Source organism: Perca flavescens, chromosome 3, assembly GCF_004354835.1.
Source record: "Perca flavescens isolate YP-PL-M2 chromosome 3, PFLA_1.0, whole genome shotgun sequence".
Taxonomy (NCBI): Eukaryota; Metazoa; Chordata; class Actinopteri; order Perciformes; family Percidae; genus Perca; species Perca flavescens.
This window is the reverse complement of record NC_041333.1, coordinates 20,732,005-20,754,991: the sequence shown is the minus strand read 5'-3', so window position 1 is coordinate 20,754,991 and position 22,987 is coordinate 20,732,005. Positions and strand designations below refer to the sequence as shown.

The following is a 22,987-nucleotide window of genomic DNA, read 5'->3' as shown; positions in this document are numbered from 1 at the left end:
GGTGGTGGTGGTGGGGGGGGGGGGTGTGGGGGGTTAGTGCGCTGAAGCAGAAGGGAGGGGACGGGATGAGGAGGAGGGAGGAGCGAGCTAGTCTTTGTTTTGTTTGAAAATACTTTGAACGTCAACAAGAAGTAACGTCACCCAACATCTCTTGGAACACCTTTAAGGAAATGGCGAGCATTGTAACGTGTGTTACAAAGTGATGTTTGTCACGGAAGTAAAGGCGGGACTACAATAGAGCTGTTTGGAGCAGTTTGTAAACAGTGTTTTCTCTGGAAGATGGTAGGTCCCTTTGGAGTGGACTTTGGACTTTTTCACTTTGTAAACCTATAACGTGCACAAAAAGATATATAACACAATAAAGGAAAGGGAAAAAGCCAAAAAGCATAATATGAGCACTTTAAATCTTGGGTCCAGCGTTGTTGTCATTGACACTATACTCAGATTTTCTCTGAGGTGGACTGCAATGAGTGACCACAGTAGGGATTTACTTTAAAGGTAGATTATTCAATCATTTTTGATAGCGTGTATTGCATTGGAGCCGGAAACTCCTGACAGCTCCATGGTGACATCATTGAAGAATGGCAGCACACTGAAGCACTCACCTGTATTGTGATAATCCTCTGCAGTCTCCGGGGGATAGAGTTTGTAGTCATACCAGGGTTTAGCCAGTGTCTTTCTTGGCTTGAACACATGCTGCAGTATGTGCAAAGAACTATTCCAACAGGTGTGCACATCTTGCATTTCTAGCAGGTCTAAGCTTCTAATTAGGGGATGCATTGGATAGGACCGGTCAGGATAAGATGGGATAGGAGGTTTGTCACTGTGGGAAATATATCTGCCAAACCAGATATAAATCAATATATAATCTACTGACAAACACAAATGATTATTAGCGCTGAAACAATTAGGCTATTGTTCGATTGATTTAGTTGACTGACAGAAACTTCATCTGCAACAATTTTGATAATTGATTAATTCATTTTAGTAACTTTTTAAGCAAAGATGCCTAAAATTGACTTTTCCCAGCTTCTGATATGTTTTTTTTGCTGTTTTTCTGGTTTCCTATGATGGTAAACTGAATCTCTTTGACATTTAAACATGTCAACTTCTGCTCTGCTGGATGTGACATTTTATAGACCAAACAATGAATTGATTAATGAAAGGAAATCATTGGCAGTCTAATGGATACAAAAAATAATTGTTAGCTGCAGCCCAGTGATGGACTGTAACTAAGTACATTTACTCAAGTACTGTACTTAAGTACAAATTTGAGGTACTTGTACTTTACTTTCTACTTCTACTCCACTACATTTCAGAGAGAAATACTGTACTTTTTAGTCCACTACATTACTCTGACATCTTAAGTTACTTGTTACTTTACAAATTAAGAGTTTGGCTCACAAAACACATGTAGTTTAGTAAACATGTTTTATTATAAATTAAAGTAGCCAACAATTTACACGCTTGCAAGTCCAGCTGAAATGATTAGCCAATTAAACACTTAATTGATTGCCAGAACTGTGTGGTATTAGCTAGTACTTTTACTTAAGTAAAGGATCTGAATACTTCTTTCACCACTGCCGCAGCCTAATGAGTATAACGATAATACAATGAATAGTATATGCAATATGTTTGCTGATTGTTAGTCTGGCCATTTTTGCTGACTAAATTCAATGCTTGTGCAATGTAAATTGCATGGCTGAGTTTCATATTTGCAGCAGCATCTGTCACTATGTATTTGGCTTTTTCCCTGATGCCCCACTCCTCCATGACAGATGCTTTTATTTGGCAGTATGGCTCTTTGGCAATTCTCACACTCCCAAAACAAAACTGTTTAATTTACGGTCAACAGGAAAACAGTAGGTATGCATCCATACTTATAGTGGTGTAGGATTTGGTGTGCCCCATTAGAGCCTGAAAAGGAGAAAATGATTGATTATCCAATTAAAACATTGAATGTTTTGTCTACTTCATCCACTTACACATACTGTATGTGCACATGCCTTTTGTAGGTAACACAATTAGGGTCTAGTTTGTGCACTCCTCATCTTTTACAGCCGTAGGTCTGCAACCAAATGTAAACATAGCAGTTTCCTTCTATCATGTTTTGCTCAAAACAAATCCATTCTTCCATTTCCTGCTGAATTGCGACCATACCACAGCATGATTTCCACTGACAGTAAAAGAGGAGATTAGCCCTCACCTGGCCACACTCTCCCAGCTGGCTTCTGGCTGACAATGTAGCATATTTTGGTGCTTTTTCTAGCCTGCTAATAAGAATGTTACCAGCTGTGATATTTGCAGAAAGCTGCCAGGTACAGCTGTTTTACCACAAATTTGATAAATCATGATCACAAGCAAGGGCACATGACCAAACAGAGACGAGGAGGGAGAAGCCCCAGTAATACACAAACAGACTTCAAGAATGAATGATTTAAGAAAGGAAAGAATATACAGTTTGTCTATGTCAGAATCTATTAGGTGCTTTTGTGACGACACTATTGTTATTATAATAGAAGCATCAGCAGACATAATGTTATTATCATGATTTTAGATATATTTAATCAATTCTGTCATCAATAGAGATTTAAAGTTCTTATCAATTAAAGCTGTTGGTTTTGATACCTGTCCTGGTGGTCACTCGCATTACATTGAAACGCAAATTTGTGAAATCACCCATCCGCAGCGGAAACCAGCTTTTGTTCTCAATTCAGGCTTTGTGTCATCATCGTTAGAAATACCCCGTGAGCAAAAAATGTGTGATGTACTGTAAACACATTATAATGTAACTACTTTATGCTTCCTAAGGCCAAAGCTGAATGGGTACACACATGTACACACACACACACACTCACATGCACATAGTTATAATATTGTACTTCATTTTATTTAATTTTTTTCTTCATTTTATCTCTCTGTAAAGGTTCTCAGTCATCCAGGTCTTAGTTATTCCAGGGAAGGGTTACAGCTAATGAACGAAGCGGTATTGATCATCTTGACAACGACCCCACAGAGGTTACATAGCTTGACTTCCCTACCATTCAGTCAGAACTGAAAAAGTCTCTCGGATGAGAGACGAAAACGTTTTTGAAGCACCTTTAACCAAGTCCAGTTGCACTGGATTGTAACCCTTCCGGATTCTTCAATTTATCCAGTTTTGTAGCTGTTTCAAATGAAAGCTGCCTCTCATACTTTCACTACATTTCCTGAGGCAGGTTTTCTGAGACTTATCAAAAATGGCCTCTTGGATATGTGCCACAGGATAAAAATAAGTCTAACAGATGTCCCCAATCCTAAACCATTGTTTCACTCGGTATTCATGTGTTGAGGCTGATAATGTCATGTGAGGTTAAAATTAAGGATGGGCAATTACATTTTTTTTCAATCCCTTTACAAATCCCTGCTTGATAAATGTTTGGGTTTAAAACCATATAGGGTGGATTTAGTCATTTTTCTACAAACTAATTGAATGTAAACTCTCCAATTCAACCTTTTTTATTAATGATTGCACTAGATAAAGTTCCTTGTAATAGTTTTAAGTAGGTTATCAACAATCTGTAATGGATTCTGTTGAGTATTAGTCCTTTTACGTAGAGCACAAACATAAAAGAAAAATTGATACTATCTTTTTCCCTCCAGGCCTCTCTTCCTCCCCTGCTCTCCATCTCTTTCCTCGTATTCTGCCTGCATTTCTATTTCTTATCTGATGACATTTGTTTGTTTGTGTGTGTGTGTGTCTGTGTGTGTGTCTGTGTGTTTGTGTTTGTGTGTGTGTCACACAGCTTGTGTGCCTAATTTCCATATCGGTGTGACAGGGTGCACCCTGCTGAGGTGTGTTGGATTAGTTCTAATACATAGGGCACAGTGAGTCCTGGATCATAGACTTTAGCTAATTGTCTCATTGTTATTCAGGCTTCCAAAGTTTAAAATGGGCAGTACAAAGTCACTGATCCATGAGGGAACAAAAACACACTTACACACCCACAAACACTGTCAAACATGAGATGGTAAATAACGTGCCAACACAACATACAGACACACAGCTGTTTAGATGTTGCACAGTGTTATAGGAGAGACACTGAGTATCTCATTAAAATTTGGGATTTAAATTACATCTATAAAGACTCAATCATCTTAGTAATAGGATATCTATAAATACTAAGTCAAAGTAACTGGTTTATGTGTTATTAGCCACGCAACCGCCATGGCTCTAGGGATTAAATTTAGTTCAGACATTCATTGTCACAAGAGGATGAATCCTACTGACTCTGGTGATCCTGTGACTTGTCCTGTAGCACCACCAGCAGGTCCACAGAAGTGTTTTATTGGAATGACAGCTCATTATTATACATTATTATAAGTTATTGTTCACTTTAGTTAACATTGCGAAATAGGGCATTTGCGTGGTGTCGGAATAATCAAAACAAATTGGTTCCCGACTGGGAAAATTCCCACTGCATTAACATTGGGAGGTATGCTTTGGCGGAGGTATGCTTTGGCGGAGGTATGCTTTGGCGGAGGTCTGCGCTCTCAGAGTACCCTTCTAGTTATTTGATGTTTTTTGTGATTCTTGTTAGGGCTGGGTGATATGGCAAAAGTTGCATTTGATTGAGTTTTTCTGTATTGACTATTATAGAAATAAAAATGGAGAATTAAAGAAAATATATACACACATTTGATTAAAGAAAATATATACACACATTTGATTTGTTTATGCTTCTCCGTGAACCATCACCTTATCGTGGTGGAGAGGTTTGTGTGTCTCTGTGAACCTGAGGGCTGTGTTGTCTGGAGCTTTGTGCTCCTGGTAGGGTCTCCCAAGGCAAAGTGGTCTCAGGTGAGGGGCCAGACAAAGAATGGTTCAAAAACCCCAATGAAGAAGCAAGGTAGAGATGGAGTGACCCTGCCCGGAGGAAGCCGGGGCCCCGCCTGGAGCCAGGCCCAGACGGCGGGCTCGTCGGGCGCCCTGGTGGCGGGTTTGCCACGGAGCCCGGCCGGGCACAGCCCGAACAAGCTACGTGGCTCCCATCTCTCCAGCCCATGGGCCCACCACCTGTGGGAGGAACCGTTGGGGTCGGGTGCGATGCCACATGGGTGGCAGTGAAGGTCAGGGGCCTCGACGGACCAGACCCGGGCGGCAGACGCTGGCTCTGGGGACGTGGAACGTCACCTCTCTGTGGGGGAAGGAGCCGGAACTGGTGCGGGAGGTGGAGCGCTACCGGTTAGATCTGGTGGGGCTTACCCGTCACGCACAGTCTCGGTTCTGGAACCATACTCCTGGATAGGGGTTGGACTCTTTTCTTCTCCGGAGTTGCCCAGGGTGTGAGGCGCCGGGCGGGTGTGGGGATACTCACAAGCCCCGGCTGGCGCCGCTGTGTTGGAGTTTACCCGGTGGGCGAGAGGGTCGCCTCCCCTACGCCTGCGGGTTGTGGGGGGAAAACTCTGACTGTTGTTTGTGCATATGCACCAAACAGGAGTTCGGAGTATTCGGCCTTCTTGGAGACCTTGACTGGAGTCCTGCATGGGGCTCCAGTGGGGGACTCCATTGTTCTGCTGGGGGACTTCAACGCACACGTGGGCAATGATGGAGACACCTGGAGGCGTGATTGGGAGGAACGGCCTCCCTGATCTAAACCAGAGTGGTTGTTTGTTGTTGGACTTCTGTGCTAGTCATGGATTGTCTATAACGAACACCATGTTCGAACATAGGGATGCTCATAAGTGTACCTGGTACCAGAGCACCCTAGGCCGAAGGTCAATGATCGATTTCATAATCGTTTCATCTGATCTGAGGCCGTATGTTTTGGACACTTTCGGGTGAAGAGAGGGGCAGAGCTGTCAACCGATCACCATCTGGTGGTGAGTTGGGTCAGGGGTGGGGAAGACTCTGGACAGACCTGGTAAGCCCAAACGTGTAGTGCGGGTAAATTGGGAACGTCTGGAGGAGGCCCCTGTCCGACAGACTTTCAACTCACACCTCCGGGCGGAGCTTTTCGTGCATCCCTGTGGAGGCTGGGGGCATTGAACCCGAGTGGACAATGTTCAGAGTTTCCATTGCTGAAGCTGCGGCGAGGAGCTGTGGTCTTAGGATCTTAGGTGCCTCAAGGGGCGGTAACCCACGAACACCGTGGTGGACACCAGTGGTCAGGGAAGCCGTCCGACTGAAGAAGGAGTCCTTCCGGGATATGTTATCTCGGAGGACTCGGAGGCGGTTGCAGGGTACCGAGGGGCCCGAAGGGCTGCAGCCTCTGCCGTGAAAGAGGCAAAGCAGCGGGTGTGGGAGAAGTTTGGAGAAGACATGGAGAAGGACTTTCGGTCGGCACCAAAGTGTTTCTGGAAAACTGTTCGCCACCTCAGGAGGGGGGGGGGAACCATCCAAGCTGTGTACAGTAAGGATGGGACACTGTTGACCTCAACTGAGGAGGTAATAGGGCGGTGGAAGGAGCACTTTGAGGAACTCCTGAATCCGACTAATACGCCCTCTATGTTAGAGGCAGAGCTGGAGGATAACGGGGATTGTCGCCGATTTCCCAGGCGGAAGTCACTGATGTAGTCAAACAACTACACAGTGGCAAAGCCCCGGGATTGATGAGATCCGTCCAGAAATGCTCAAGGCTCTGGGTGTGGAGGGGCTGTCCTGGTTGACACGCCTCTTCAACATTGCGTGGAAGTCTGGGACGGTGCCAAAGGAGTGGCAGACTGGGGTGGTGGTTCCTCTTTTTTAAAAAGGGGGACCAGAGGGTGTGTGCCAATTATAGGGGTATCACACTTCTCAGCCTCCCTGGTAAAGTCTACTCCAAGGTGCTGGAAAGGAGGGTTCGGCCGATAGTCGAACCTCGGGTTGAGGAGGAACAATGCGGATTCCGTCCTGGTCGTGGAACAACGGACCAGCTCTTCACTCGCAAGGATCCTGGAGGGAGCCTGGGAGTATGCCCAACCGGTCTACATGTGTTTTGTGGATTTGGAGAAGGCGTATGACCGGGTCCCCGGGAGATACTGTGGGAGGTGCTGCGGGAGTATGGGGTGAGGGGTCTCTACTCAGGGCCATCCAATCTCTGTATGACCAAAGTGAGAGCTGTGTCCGGTTCTCGGTAGTAAGTCGGACTCGTTTCAGGTGAGGGTTGGCCTCCGCCAGGGCTGCGCTTTGTCACCAATCCTGTTTGTAATATTTATGGACAGGATATCGAGGCGTAGTCGGGGTGGGGAGGGGTTGCAGTTTGGTGGGCTGGGGATCTCATCGCTGCTCTTTGCAGATGATGTGGTCCTGATGGCATCATCGGCCTGCGACCTTCAGCACTCACTGGATCGGTTCGCAACCGAGTGTGAAGCGGTTGGGATGAGGATCAGCACCTCTAAATCGGAGGCCATGGTTCTCAGCAGGAAACCGATGGAATGCCTTCTCCAGGTAGGGAATGAGTCCTTACCCCAAGTGAAGGAGTTCAAGTACCTTGGGGTTTTGTTCGCGAGTGAGGGACAATGGAGCGGGAGATTGGTCGGAGAATCGGGCGCAGCGGGTGCGGTATTGCATTCAATCTATCGCACCGCCAGACGAAAAGAGAGCTGAGCCAGAAGGCAAAGCTCTCGATCTACCGGTCAGTTTTCGTTCCTACCCTCACCTATGGTCATGAAGGCTGGGTCATGACCGAAAGAACGAGATCCAGGGTACAAGCGGCGAAATGGGTTTCCTCAGGAGGGTGGCTGGCGTCTCCCTTAGAGATAGGGTGAGAAGCTCAGTCATCCGTGAGGAGCTCGGAGTAGAGCCGGTGCTCCTTTGCGTCGAAAGGAGCCAGTTGAGGTGGTTCGGGCATCTGGTAAGGATGCCCCCTGGGCGCCTCCCTAGGGAGGTGTTCCAGGCACGTCCAGCTGGGAGGAGGCCTCGGGGAAGACCCAGGACTAGGTGGAGGGATTATATCTCCAACCTGGCCTGGGAACGCCTCGGGATCCCCCAGTCGGAGCTGGTTAATGTTGCTCGGGAAAGGGAAGTTTGGGGTCCCCTGCTGGAGCTGCTCCCCCCGCGACCCGACACCGGATAAGCGGACGAAGATGGATTGATTTGTTTATAAGTGAAACAGACAGAAAATAAGGAAAAACCAAGAAACAGAATTTAAAAAATATTGAAAACTGGCTGACCATTTAATACAAATTGTAAAGCTATCAAGTGTGTAATGGCAAAGTAACAACGACAACAAATGAAATAGTTCCCATGAGGGCTCAGGGTTAGGTTGACAGCAGGCAGTTGGGAGTAGTTATAAGACCAACTGACTTGTTTCTGTTCAAACCACAAACATGCAGAACATCGAGAGAACGTGGCATCAACAACCTGACCTACCAGAGCAGCCAGGTCTTTCTGTGCCTTCTATTTTTATACACTGAGCACAGCCACACAGACAAAACTAGTATGAGACAAACCCAGACAGGCTCTTGTAGATAGATTATGTTTGTATGAGTCATTTCCAGTCATTTGGCTTGCCAACCTGGCTTTCTGATTGAGGAAAACAATGGAATAATTGATGTTCCGCTTGTTGGACTCTTCCCTCAATCTTTCTCCCTGACTTTTCTCCAAAACCACACAACACCACCACTCTTATTTTCTCTCTCATTCCCCCCTTAAGACCCTTGTCTTTCCTTTCCTCCCCCACTCCCTCTGTCTCCCCCTCATTTTTTGTTGAAGCGACTGTATTGACCGGTTGACATTTCTAAAGTTGACAAATGTCGTGCTGAAATAACATGGAATCACTCAGCCTATCTCCCACATGGTTCCACATTCATTCATTGTAACACATTTGCTTCACTTCCAACAGTACAGCCTCGATAGTCTATACACAAAAGATTGCACCCGCTGATAGTTCTTTTGTGTACCATAAGATAGATGAACATGCTCACACCCATAGTCCACCCACACGTATGCTACCTAAGGCCTCGTTTCAGGATTGTGTGGGCGTGCACAAACTGCATGATTGACATTCCCCTGTTGATTTTTTTGTACCTACAGGACCACTTACACAATAGTAAAAACAAATCTAAGATGTGGTGAAGTAGAAGTTTTAAGTAGCATCACAGAAAAATACTTATGTAGATACATCAAAATTGTACCTAAGTACAATACTTGAGTAAATATACTAGATTCCAAAATGCCAAACAATGATTTTGTCTTTTATCTCAGTTGTTGAAATTATTTCAAATTGAGATTGAGTAATTAAAATGACAAAAATGGGGGTTTGTTATCACAGTATTTTGTTGGATTTATGTCTGTGGTCGATACATATTTGAGCATACAACTAGGATAGAGGGGAACAAAACGGGGGAGTCTGGACAAGGAGTGACATCTAGTGGTGACTATGATATCAGTAGCAGAGTTCACACATTAACATCAAATTGTCAGTTGATGAGATAATATGGCTTTGTGAGGAATATATAGAGCAAAAATGTACTATGAAGACATTAAGCACATTTTGTTGCTTTCCATACACCACAGACCAACTAACATTAAAAGCATGTAGACAGGTATTTCTATGTAAAGCCAGAGAACTACGTGATTGGTCTAAATTAGTGTTTCTTAGCATTTCCTTGATGTTCAGTGCAGTTACAATATTGTTCCACCATATAAAAACATAATATGCTTTTTAGGCAGTAACATTTACAGATTGTTCTTTAACATTTCAATAATATGCATTCTTAATCTGACCTGACCTTAAACATACAGTGCATCTTTGTCTGCCATGAAATCAATCCAATCCTTCACACCCACTGCCATGTACTGTATATAGAGCTCTCTGTTTCAGCTTGATGGTGAATAATTCTCCAATCTCTGTCTTGGCCGAGCTTTTGGATTTCAGTCTCAACTCGTTAGCTTGTTTGGCTGGAGAACCCGGGATTTACAAATCCTTCTTGCACCAAATTGGCTCTCTAGCCAAGACGACTACGTCACCCAGAATCCCTAGTGGTGGCCAATACTCAGAACTATTCATACAGCGTAGACGTTGAGCAGAATGGGGAAACGATTTCAACATTGCTGAGAGGGAACAGCTGCAGCATTCTGCTGTTGGAGGATGACACATTTCCTTTTCACTCTTCCTCGCACTCAATCCCTCTCACTTTCTCCACTCTATTTTTGTCTCCATATTTTCTTTTACATCATTCCTTTTTCATGATTTTCTCTGTGTCAAAGTCCTTATTTCAGCATATCTCCTGCTCTCTCACTCGCTTTCTCTTCCAATCTCTTTCTTCCCTTTATACACACACACACACACACACACACACACACACACACACACACACACACACACACACACACACACACTAACACGCACAGACCTATACACACAATTACACACAAGGGAACCCAACTCTGAAAATACATTCCCAGGAATATTAGTCAAAGGAATTTGGACCCTTTGGAATTGGGCCCTTTCACATTTCAGCTTAGTAAAAACATGCTGTTAACTACCAGAGTGGAACAAAGTGTGTGTTACTGCGTTTTTACAGTATCAACTGGTTGTGTCCAAGTGTCACTGCAAGAGTGGATATCCAGAGGCAAAACTGTAAAATCTGTCATTGTGAGTAAGAATTAAAGTTAGAAGTGTAGTTTTCTGTTATTGTAAAGTTTGGAAAATCAACATTTAGGGTGAGTTGTTGGCTGTTAAAGATTTGTACTTGTGACAGAGAAACGTTGAAAGTGCTGCCTAGAAGGAGAAGCCTGGAGATATGACCTGAGGTATCCAGGGTTAGCGTTAAATACACACACACACACACCACACACCACCCACAACACACACAGACACACACACACACACACACACTAGGGATGTCACGATACCACAAAAGTACACGATTTCCGACACCAAAGTCGATAATAATACTTAAACATTAAGTAGCCGTTCTGGTTGGCGTTCTCCTTCAGCATTTAGTGGCAGTCTAGAACATTTGTAACATTAGGTGTATATACTGCCCCCGTCAAGTCCGGAAGGATTGCATCCCCCGGTACCTATGGTACTGTAGAAAAATTAGTTCTGTCACGTTTTCAGAATTTTGGTACCGAAGTACCGGTTCTCGTGACATCCCTAACACACACACACACACACACTTTCGTATACAGAAACCACCATTTAGGGTATGAATTTCAGAGCATTGAAGTCCTTTGACTACTCTTTGTGTGTGCGTGTGTGAGTGTGTGTGTGTGTGCGTGTGTGTGGAGTTTGTAGAGCCACATCTGGAAACAATAGAGCAGTAGATGCTGTCACTTTCCCCTTACCTCAGGCTTTTTAGAGTGAGTTCTTAAACAAACACTCAATTCACTCACAGTAAATTACAGGAAGGCAATCTGAGCTGCAGACTTAGATATTTGGACTCTCTCTCTCTCTCTTTCTTTCTCTCTTGCCGACACACACACTCAAGCATGCCCAGAATTAACCAGTTTCTCTAGATTTCTCAAATTTTACCCGTTCACTGGTAAATGACAGCCTAGCGCGCATTAAGTGTACTTCTAAAAACTACAACAAATTACAACAAAATTCGAAGTGAGAGGTGTGTGTGCTTCTGTGAGTGTTTCATTGTGTATTGTAAGTGAGCGTGTGTGTTGGGGGAGGTTGTAAGTTCATAGCTGATGAGATGTGATTGATGGTACAGTGATGTTTACACAGTATAATCACTCTGTTTCCACTGTGGATTCAAAACGAATTTAGTGGTTATGGAGCATTTCTTATCCTAAACTAAATTAACTGTTGAAGATGCAAGATAGATCCTAACAGAGTCGCTGCTGTATAGATGTGTAGAGTTAGTTAGTGACTGATGAAACACACTTAATTTGTCTCATCAGACAAGAGGTGGCAGCATTGTTCAACCCATTAAGTGAATACAACTTGGGGGGGGGGGAGTTTCAGATGCAACACGGACCCAGAACAGAACTTATTAATTCACTCATAACCGCTAGTGGCTTTTAGAACACAATGACACACTGCAGCAGGATTACTCATTTACTTCTAATCTTTGATGCCTTCTCTGAATTTATGACTCTGGATGTTAATTCTATTTAGAGCTGAAGCAATTAGTCGATTAATCAATTAGTCGGTTGACAGAGTTGATCAGCATCTATTTTGATAAGCTGTTATTCGTTTTACATGCAAAGATACCAAACAAATGTGAGAACTTGCTGTTTTACTTTGTCTAATGTGACGGTTAACAGAATAGACATTTTAGAGATGTCACCCTGGGCTTTAGGAAATTGGAACAGACTTATTTTTATGTATCCATTAAAAGTAAATCACAAAAGAATCTGCAGATTCATCCCCAAAAAAGAAAGTCATTAGTTGCAGCCCATGTACATGCATACTTTTCTCCAAAAAGAAGTCCAATTACATAGAAGTCTGTAGGGAAATGACCATATTTCTCATTTGATTTATTACCTCAGTAAACATTTTCTTAATGAGTATGGTCTCAATTGCTACTTTCAAGTCTTCTACATTACAGCATGATGTTCATTTATTAAATTATGGTCCCATTTATTTTAAAATATACAATAAATTAGGGCATGCTTTAGGGTGTGGCCACACGTCTACCTGTCAATCAGGACAGCGGCTTAGCAATGCTAACCACACTACTGTATGTGCATTGAAGATTTTTTCAGTCTATGACAAAAACACATACAATTGCATCTGCATATTGGAAACCAAAAAGTTTTTATTCATCATCTTCTGATACAAAAGTGTTTTTAAATAACAAACAAGTTTTACATTTTTTTTCACTTTTACACAAGGATAAATTAGCAATTTCTTTATAATACATTGATGACATCATCAAGACAATGAGTTTTCTACAAAAAGGAACAGTCTGAACCTTTAAAGGCTGCGATCAGTGTTGGTAACTGACCCCCAACATTGATGCATATCTGGGATTCTCAAAAAGCATTTACAAATCCGTATTACTAGTGGTTCTCAATCTTCATTAGGCTGTGGCACACACTCAGCATGTTTCAAGGCACAACTGTTCAGTGATTGTTTGGAAAGGTCACCTGAAGCTTGACGCGGTCATACCAGAGTAGACAGCGAAAACGTTTCAGAGGAAAACTGCATTAGCTCAGAGAGGGAGGTAGTCTGAGGTTAATTTAATTCACTTTAACTCAATGTAATGTTTGTTTGATTTTGGAAATGTAATAAGTGTGCCCTGGTATGCTGGTTTGAGAAACACTGGTTTTCAGGGTTCTAGGTTTAACCAAAAACCACCAAAGGATCTTTGAATGCACTAAGAGTCCTCTTACATTTAGCATATTTTAGAAAAAGGCAGCCCACGCTTTAGTAATTTTCTGTGCCATTCTAAACATCATGGTAAAAAATACCTGTGTCAGGCTGTGTGAGGCACTATCTGGTTTCAAATGACACACAGTGGAGCAAAGCTCCAAACCATTCAAGCCCTTATACATTTAAACAGCCCAAAATCAAATGTTTTTGACTCTACTGAAATGTACAAGGCATAATGTGACACACACCCCACATATTATACATTCAAAGACTCACTGAAACGCAAGAGCTTTGCTAGATAGATTGTCAGGCAAATATACGGTGCACAGGACCAGTTGCGAAATTTGGTGAGTGCAGCAGTAAGACCCAGAATAACTTATTATAAGTAGAGCTTATAGTACATTCTATAAGCAGTTATAGAGAGGAACTGCAAGATTAAAATGTTGTAAGATGCCGATTATCAACAAAATGCATCGCTAGAAACAATTAATTGAAATCTTGTCTCTATCGTCCATGAAATTCTGAAATGTAATGTACAATAATCTTTTCCAGGGACGACTTGATTGTCTGGGAAAGGAGCCATGATGCAGTAGACAAGTTTAAAGAGAAACAGGCAGGCAGTGGGCCTATGAGAGCATCAGACACGCAGACAGATATGCAGGCAGAACAGACACGCTAATTAATAGTGCTACTTTCATTGTGCTTCTGTGACGGCCTTATTGAACTTAAAGGATTTAAAAAGTGACAGAAATACATACGAACAGACTCTTATTTAGTGATCATAACTGCTGGTGGATGAGATTCATGGGAACTGATTCCTATGTGTGTATTGTGTCTGTGACAGTTATTTGTGTCTTTTGGCAAGTGATTGTCTAATAACCTTATACTTCAACATGACTCGGGTCCGATATTTTCATAATAATAATCGCATAATAAAAATAATCTCTCATTGTTTTTCTCCGTATTGCCATGACAATATTTGTTAGAAAGGTGATTGTGAATTTAACCGCATACGAGGTATTTATTCTGCAGCGTTCACATTGAAAACTGACCAAACTGTTTAAGGTTCTCTGCATATTAATATAATGTGTAAGGATTTTTTTATTACATCACTGCCGTCCCTGGTAATGCACTTGTGACAAGCACAGACACTTCACATATTGTATAGAATTATAGTGCATTATTACAGCTTAGAGCTGGTTTCCCAAAACAATCTGAGAAATAAAATCACCTGCTCTTTTATATTGTACAAAGGGTAATAATTTACAAAAATGCATAATATTGTTGTTCAAATGTAAACATCACAGATTTAAGGCCATATTTTATATGTTTTCATCAGATTTGAATAACTTTTGGTCTAGAATTTCATTTTATATATTTCCCGTGTGGACATAAAAAAAGTTGTCAGATGCTTTTGGGAAACGTCAGCCTTCATCTGTATATTGTCTGCACCAGGACCCTCCAGTGTAAAATTCAAAACTTTAAAAGACCCTCAACGGTATGAGGGTTACTGTATCCAGCAGGTTCAGTCTCTTCTGCTGAGGGCTCTGGAGAAAAGAGAGGCAGAGAGGTAGACGTGGTGCTACACAGCTTATTGGCGTGTCTGGTCTGCATATTGATGCTCCTTTTCCGTCTCTCTTTCTCCTTCATTTTTCGCTGTCTCTATCTCTCTGTGCAAAGGAAGTCAAACAGAGGAAGAGAGGCTACTGATGCTACTTATGCACGACCAAAATTCTCCACTTTTCTCCTCCTTAGCCCCTGTTAGAGGCAGTTAGAGGGGGTGAGCCATGCTTGCAGACTCTCAGCAAGCTTTTACGATGCCATTACATCCAGTGGCTTCCTTGAGAAACTCCTGCTAATCCCTCTTGTTGCTTTTCTCGGTCCTCTCCATCTTTCCTTTGGCAGAGTGAGTTTTTGTTAAGTGACAGAGAAGCAAGTAGAAGTCCATTCTTGTCCGTTCTCTCTCTCCTTCTTTTCACACCACCGTCTCGTTACCTTTGCCTGGTTTGATCCAGCCCTCGCCCGGTGCCCTCTTGCCCCCTCGGCTCGCCCTGCTATCCCTGAGCAGGCGGGCAGAGCAGCGCTGCCAGGTGTGGAGGGTTTTTGCTGACCAGATCCACATGCCTGATGTGATGCCTACAAGCAGTGACATGAAGATTCGAAGCATCTCTGATGCCACGTATGAGTCCCGGGTGCTGGCCCTGAACTCCCCCCAGTGAGAGAGCTGGTAGAGGTAACAGCCAATGACGGTGGATGCCGGGACGGTGTAGAGAACAGAAAACACTCCGATCTTCACCATTAAACGCTCCAGCTTGTCTGTTTTGGCACCGTCCTTCTGCAGATTGGAGCGGATCTTGAAAAGAGCCACTAGGCCAGCACAGATAAACAGAGTGCCTGAGGTTCAGAAAGGGAAACAATAGTAATATAAGGACCATCAGATAGAGAAAACATAATGACTATTGCATAAAGCAATAAAAGCAATGAGGATTATGCATGTCAATGAATGAATGTGGCGTCTTAGTAGGATTGGGCATAAATAAACGGTTCCAACTTGGAATCGTTTCAAAAATTACAATTCCAATGGAATCGGGTTCCAAATTTTGCACGCGCAAGTTTTGGTTTCCATAGTTGCCACCATACTTCCAGGCGCTTGTTGTGTTGCAGCCATGGAGCACAGTAAGCGTCGCTCGCGTGTGGCTTTATTTTACGTTGGAAAAAAAAAAAAAGCCAGGTAAAACCTGTAAATCACCAATTAATCAAAATAACATGTTCCTCTTATCTGTGAAAGAAGCATGTGACCCGTTTCAACTCCACCCCTTAAAAAATTGGAATCGAGAATCCATAAGAACCGGAATCGAAAGGAAGAATCAAAATTGGAATCAAAATTGTTAAAATCAAAACGATGCCCAACCCTAAATCTGAGTGTATAAAATATAGGCACAAGCAGTTTTACTAGAAAGACAAAAATCCCATTCATTGATCAACTGATTGCACCATCATGTTGTAAGGAATTACCTATTAGAAGGTATGTGGCAAGTGGTGCTACCACAAAGCCTGTGAGTGCCTCCTGCTGCTGGTTGCCAACATAGCAGAGTCCAGTTAGGTCGTCTGCATCGACCAGTCGCATAATGAGGATGACGATAGTTTTAATGGCCGGGATGGCCCAGGCTGCTATGTGAAAGTAAGAGCTGTGCATTTCAATAGCCTCATGGCCCCACTTCAGTCCAGCAGCCAAGAACCAAGTGAGGGTCAGGATCACCCACCTGAAAGAGAGAGAGATAGAGCAAGAAGAGTGAGAGAAAAGGCAAAACACTGCTCATATATTCAGTTATCAGATTGTCTTTCTGATTTGGCATTCATTTTTCGTAGTGAATAGCAATCACATGTTTCCTGAAAACAAGGCTGAGGCACCATCGGGCTGCTGTTTACTGCTAGAGTTTCTCGAAACTTAACTTTGCCCTCTATGTAACTTTTCTAAAAGAATCCCTCTGTTGTAATTAGCTCATCATGAGATAGTAATGAGTTACATAACAGAGGGTTAAGATCATGTTTTCGGAGAGTGAAGTCCTTGGGCTTTTCAGTCTGCTGCTCTTAAAAAAGCAAAGAGTGAAGTCTAACAGGAAAACAAGGGCAAATGAGGGCAAAGTGAAAAGGAAGAAAAGAGCTGTGACAGCAGTGTGCTTCCACTGCAACTGAAGTGCAGCATGCACTCAAAAAGTGGCATTTTTACAAAAGCTGCCTTTGTATGTGGAAATGAATCCATCTAGTACAGAGGTTATGAGACAGGATAGTTAGACTTTAAAGAAAACAGGATGCATGTCTTGTGTTCCAATTGTTCCCCCAAAGTCCATTCACAACGGCTGATGACAATGGGACAAAGACATGAAACATTGATATGATAAAAGGTGTGCGCCTGCGTTTGTTTGTACGAACCAGAGTGAGGAAGCCATGCCAAAGAAGTAGAGCAGGAGGAAGACTATGGCACAGCCGGTGCTCTTTAACCCTTCTTGTACTAGAATTGGTACTGCGGTGGCATCTATGTCACAGGAAACACGCTCCCTGCCCAGAGTCAAACGTACCTGCAGGAAAGGACAGAAAGTGGCAGGGGGAAGAAAAAAAAAGATTTTTTATTAATAAAAGAAAAAGACATTAAGTCACATAATCTGTCATTCTCATTAAACCAGACTGAAAATGTGACTTTTCCATTTCAGTATACAAATATACAACATTATATTCACAAAATATTCTATTTTAAACAATGTTTTATGTATTGTTTTTATTTTACTGTTTTTTTATGTTTTTTTCTTTATTCTCCCCAAACAAATGAACTTCAAAAGGACAGTGTAATACTGAATCTCCCACTTACCAGGTAGGCAATGCTGTACAGATTACAGCACATAGATAGGAAGATGATGGGCCTCTCAGGGTAGGAGAAGCGCTGTGAATCCAACAGAAAGGTCAGGACGGTCAGAGTGGTCGACAGGAAGCACAGCACGGCCCACACCGCCATCCACGCGTCTGTGAAGACTTTGGCCCCTCGTCGGTAGAGCCCACTGTCGTAGCCACACTGGAGAGTACAGCTTTCGGTCTGTTTTAACCAAGTATACTGGTCAGGTTCAGATCCCAGTGCCTGACACTCCTCCTGGTGGGGAGGATGGCGGACAGGCTGATAGGGCGGGTCTTCGTCCCCCGGGCCCTCCATGCACATGTGGTTGTGGTCGTTTTGAGGTGGGAAGAGGCTGCAATTGAGCACCTGGAGAAGAGACATGATGGGAAATGGCATTTTGGTAGCTTATTATGGCTGCGATACATCCTGTTAATATATTGTGCTCATTTACATAACACTTTTTCCTAAAAAAGAGCCCTTTGTCTTAAGACTTTGGTTTCAAATATACTGTTTTTCCAATTCACTCAACCACATCCTAAAGTTATATACATGCACGTGATGATGTGACTTACCTCAGGCCATATAAAGCCAAACTCGTGGAGCACCGGGAGGCATTTTCTCTTGACGGACAGACACATGCTACCACACGGACCAATGGGGATAGGAACCTTGTCTGTGCACATTGGCACATAGACTGAGCACAGGAAGAACTGGAGCAAAATAGAGATAAAAGATAACAAATTGAACATTTTGCTCTCAGTACGTTTTACAACATCATGCCACGTATGTATTCTTTAATGAGATTTAATAGCATACAGTGAAGAGCGACTGCAGAGCAAAAATTATTAAATGAGCTTAGACTGATGATACTGCAGATGTTTTGTGTGTACATATTCATGTAAGAGCTATTCTATTTTTATGGAGAGAAAAAAAGAACAAAAACATATTTAGGAGTGAAGCAAGAGTGAAAAATGACTATATAACAAAACTCAACAATTCAGGTGAAAGTGCAGTAAGAATGCAACCGTAATTAATTATTGTGTCATATTTCAGTGCACTGCTTTGTAGACTTTGATCCAGTGAAGTAAAAGCAAACTGTGAGGCAGAAGGTAAATCATCTAAAGAAGTGGAAAGTGAGTACCCTGTGGGCCAATCTTTCTATATATTACAACAGGATTACACCTTATACTCCCACATGTGGATCCTCCATCTACTTGCATATACCACTCACTATCCTGCTGCTTTCTCTGCCTTTACTTTCAATATATTGCATCACCTCTTCTAATGTTGGGTCTCTTTTCACTTCTAATAAGAAACTCCACGACTTGGGTCAAGACTCCACAGCCAACACTAACCTGCTCCAAGGTTGCACACACAACTCTACGTCTTTACAACACTGAGGGCATGTGCCATGTAATGCTCTATAATCCCCCCTAATCCAAGGCTCAGTTTTCTCTGTCCCATGGCAATGGTTTTGAAATAGATATCCATGTCAGAGTTATAAAGATAGTGAACAGTCTGAAGTCACATTTGACTCTTTGAGGGGGCAAAGATGTGAAGGATAAGTACTCTGGGGTTTTAAAAGGTTGCAATTTTAGGTGATTTCATGCCTTCACAATAAGGCACAGTATATCGTTTTTTTTATCATCATCGCGATACCATCTGGCACAATGACCATATCGCGAAAGGCTGCGAAATATCGCGAAAAACAGAGATTTTTTGTGTTAGATGAAAGAAAATATCAGAAACTGCATCAAAACTGCACTTTAAAATGTATCCATCATTCTTTTTTTAGTGAACTGTCACTTTTTTTAGTGTAGCCTTTTATATTCAATTCAATGTTCAATCAAAGAATGTTGGAAATAATTTCCTTTCATTCAACAAGCAAGCAGAAAGGCAGAACTGAGTACACTTTAATATCTGTTTATTTATCGCAAGTAATATTGTTATCAACAACGTTATTGCATATTTTCCTCGCGCAGTACTACTTCACAGTGAATTGTGTTTGAAGCCGGAGTGTGAAAAAGCAGCAGGCTTGTGATATGAAAATACACAGAAGTTTCACTTCAGGTAAAGGAATCAAACACACTCCATGATTTTGGATGGGGTGATAGCAGACTTAACTACTTGTTAAAGTGGAGGGGTTGCTACCATTTTTCATTTCAGAAATGCCTAAATATTTAACTGCCCATAATGATAACAAATTGTTTTGGGCTTGCAGCCTTGATTCAGTGATAGTGAAATCCAAGCTTGAAATCAGCCCTTGAATGGAGCCCAAATTAAATCCAAGAAGGATTGGGAAATAAATACACACATACACATTATACTTTAACTCTTTTTCTCTGAGAATTTATTTGCTAAGTAAACATAAAAATTGTGACTCTGTGCACCACGTTAATCTTATGCAATAAAAATTACAATGATGAATAATTTGTATAAGAATAAAAAAAAATAGGCAGGCTAATCATGTTTCTACATTCGCATTATGAGTGTAAACCATATTAGAATGACCCCTCACTGTGTTACTAAAGTATGTGATGTCAAAATCTGTTCTGAGTCCAAGAGAACAACCTGTAAACTGAATTTGTTACACTGTTCTCTGATCAGTATATGGGTTGTGTAGCAGCTTTATATCATATCTGCAGATAGAACAGATTGGCTGATCTGAAGACGGTATTAAGTTTCTCACTGCAAATAAAGAATCTTTCTTCTCAAACTGAACCAGTTGTCCGGAGTAATTTGCTGTTCGATTATACAATTTTAAAGGTTAACAATATAACAAAGATGCCCTATGTGTAAGTGGAGGTTTTGTTTTATGTGACTGTATATGATTCAATAAAAATAAAATAAAAAGTCTATAAAAGCAGAAAATTATTATTATTATTATTATTATTATTATTATTATTATTATTATTATTAAACTAGATACAATACCATTCTGGATATTTCTCAAAGTGAATTATACAAACGACAGTAATATAACACATTCTGGGTGTTTCCCCCCGACCGTTGGTAACCTGAGGCTGTCCCTTGGCTGCTAAAAACTGCTCCGGTTACTTGTCAGGAAGCCTCCCATTAGAGCAAATGCTAGGAGATACGGTTTCCCCTTTCCTCTCTCTTTAGCGCGCCTGTGTGTGATGAAGAGAGAGGGGGAGGGTGGTGGTAGGGGGGCAGCTAATTTTACAGAACAATTTTCAGTTGGAGGAGGACAGCTTGGTTTTATGCTGCAGTTCCTCTTAGTTCTGTCTGTCTCACACATGGACACAAATCTCTCTTAAGCACTTATTAATTTGCCATGTCAACATATTTTCACCCCTATTCCCAAACACCTGTACACGAAACAAATCACTGAAAAAGAGTAATACAATTAGTAGGTAGAAAGCACACACATATCCAGACAGGATAGTGGACACTTTTTAAAATAATAACACAAAGGAGCATCTGGGAAACTGTTTTCATGTCTATGTATTCAGATGTCTAGGTACTGTATGTTCATACGTGTGTGTACTGTTAATACGCGTGTGAGAAATGGCATCTCCAAATAAAGAGATGTAATACATGTAATGTCAGAAAAAGTGAACTCCCTTCATCTGCAATTTAATTTCTGCTGTGTCTAGTCTTACAATTGTAGTCTAAAGTAAAATCTTAAAGACGAGGAAGAGGACCAATCTAATTTTTTCTTACACGGTGCATGAGAAAAACAAGCAGCATTTGTCTTAGGACACTGAGGGCACCATTGTTAACAAGGAGAGAGTACAGTATATAGCACTGAAGACTCAGCTGTTGCTGTGTGGGGCATGAACTCAGAATGTCAACAGACAGAGGGGGCATTTTCATTGAAATTAGCATGACAGCCTGGCACAACAGAAAGGAAGGCAGGGACCCCTCCACTTATTTTTACTCTCTGTGGGCCAAACTTTATTATGCCCCTTATTATCACTGGCACCATCAGTCTGAACAGTTCACTATTGCTGGTTGCTCCCTGTCATGTGCTCTGGGACCACACTCTGTTCCCCTCTCTCTCCACACACACACACACACACACACACACACACACACACACACACACACACACACACACACACACACACACACACACACACACGCTATGTCGACTCAGCCATGCCTTTTTTATGTCCAGGATCAGTGTTCCTAAATTTGTTCACCAGCTTCAATGTGTGCTTTTAATAACATGCTGTCTATTCTATTCTAATATCAGTATATATTTCTCACATTATCCCAGTACCTTAAGTTGACTGGAGCAGCCGTACTGTATGAGCGGTGTGAACGTGGTCAGCTGCAGCTCGGCGTCCGACTGCAGCACGTTGCCGACCAGATTGGGCATCTTGGTGACGTTGTAACCGAGACCCTGGCACATGCTGATTCGGATCGGGTCGCAGGTCATTTCCTCCACCTCGTCGCCGAAAGCCTGCACCACGCAGAGCGGACCGACCAGCCCGGACAAGACGAGCAGTGCTGCTCCGCTGAACGACACCATCATCCCGGGCATGGTCACCGCGACACTGAGCGTCTGTCGTCTGTAAATATTGGCACAGGTGATATCCCCCCTCATACACAAAGTTAGGTTGGGTCGCCCTGGAAACCGCTGCGGGTGTAGTCCAGCCGGATTGGAGCGCGTGTAGTCCGTGCGTTTTTGGATGCTATAGTATCCAACTCAGAGCCATTCAGTAGAGTAAAATATCCAGAAAGCAGCCGTGAATCATTGCGAGATCTGTGCGTAATCAAAACAAAGTTTAAATAACGTCTGCAGTTAAGCAACCTACATTAGGATACATCCCGCAGTCCTTGCGTTGTTTCCCGTTAATAATTCCGTGTGGAAAAGCGCAGCGATACAGAGCTCTGCTTTTGCGCCTACTGCCTGCAAGATCCAGCTCTAAACTTTATTGTGTCTGTGAGGAGAGACAGTTTTGCCCGTCCAGAGGGGACCCGACCAATCCGTGCGCGGGAGTTTGGTTTCCCTGGCCAACCCCTGACCAGGAGGGCGGGATCTAAGAGAAAAATAGAAGAGTGAGCATCTCCTCCACTCTCCCTCTTTCCCCTCTCCTTCTTCATAATTTTCTATTCTTCTGTCTTCTTGTTTCATTTCTTGTTTCATCCTATTCTGTTCTTTCCTCACTGTGTTCCCTCCTCTCCTCCTGCAAAGAAAATCAGCAAGCGTTCCCTAACTAATTCTGACAATATCCAGAACCTGTATTTAAACTAGCTGATGTGGCTTACATGTTTTTATTGGCCGTATTTTTAGAAAATAAGCATCTGAAAAGTTGATTTTTCAGTTTGAGTGTGTTTTTTATTTTATATTTAAAGTTCCTTAAGGTCTTTAAAGCCTGTCTGGAACTTCACCACA

At 42.5% G+C, this 22,987-nt stretch overlaps 1 protein-coding gene across 1 annotated transcript; it reads right to left on the bottom strand.

Moving 5' to 3' along the window:
* Nucleotides 1-12,658: 12,658 nt before the first annotated feature.
* On the bottom strand, nt 12,659-22,509 carry fzd4 (frizzled class receptor 4). Its single transcript, XM_028573665.1, has 6 exons — nt 21,869-22,509; nt 18,195-18,332; nt 17,602-17,988; nt 17,169-17,314; nt 16,251-16,498; nt 12,659-15,629 (listed from the first exon to the last, which is right to left on the bottom strand). Exons 1-6 carry the CDS (start codon nt 22,193-22,195, stop codon nt 15,211-15,213), a joined length of 1,665 nt encoding a protein of 554 aa, XP_028429466.1. The 5' UTR covers nt 22,196-22,509; the 3' UTR covers nt 12,659-15,210.
* Nucleotides 22,510-22,987: the final 478 nt, after the last annotated feature.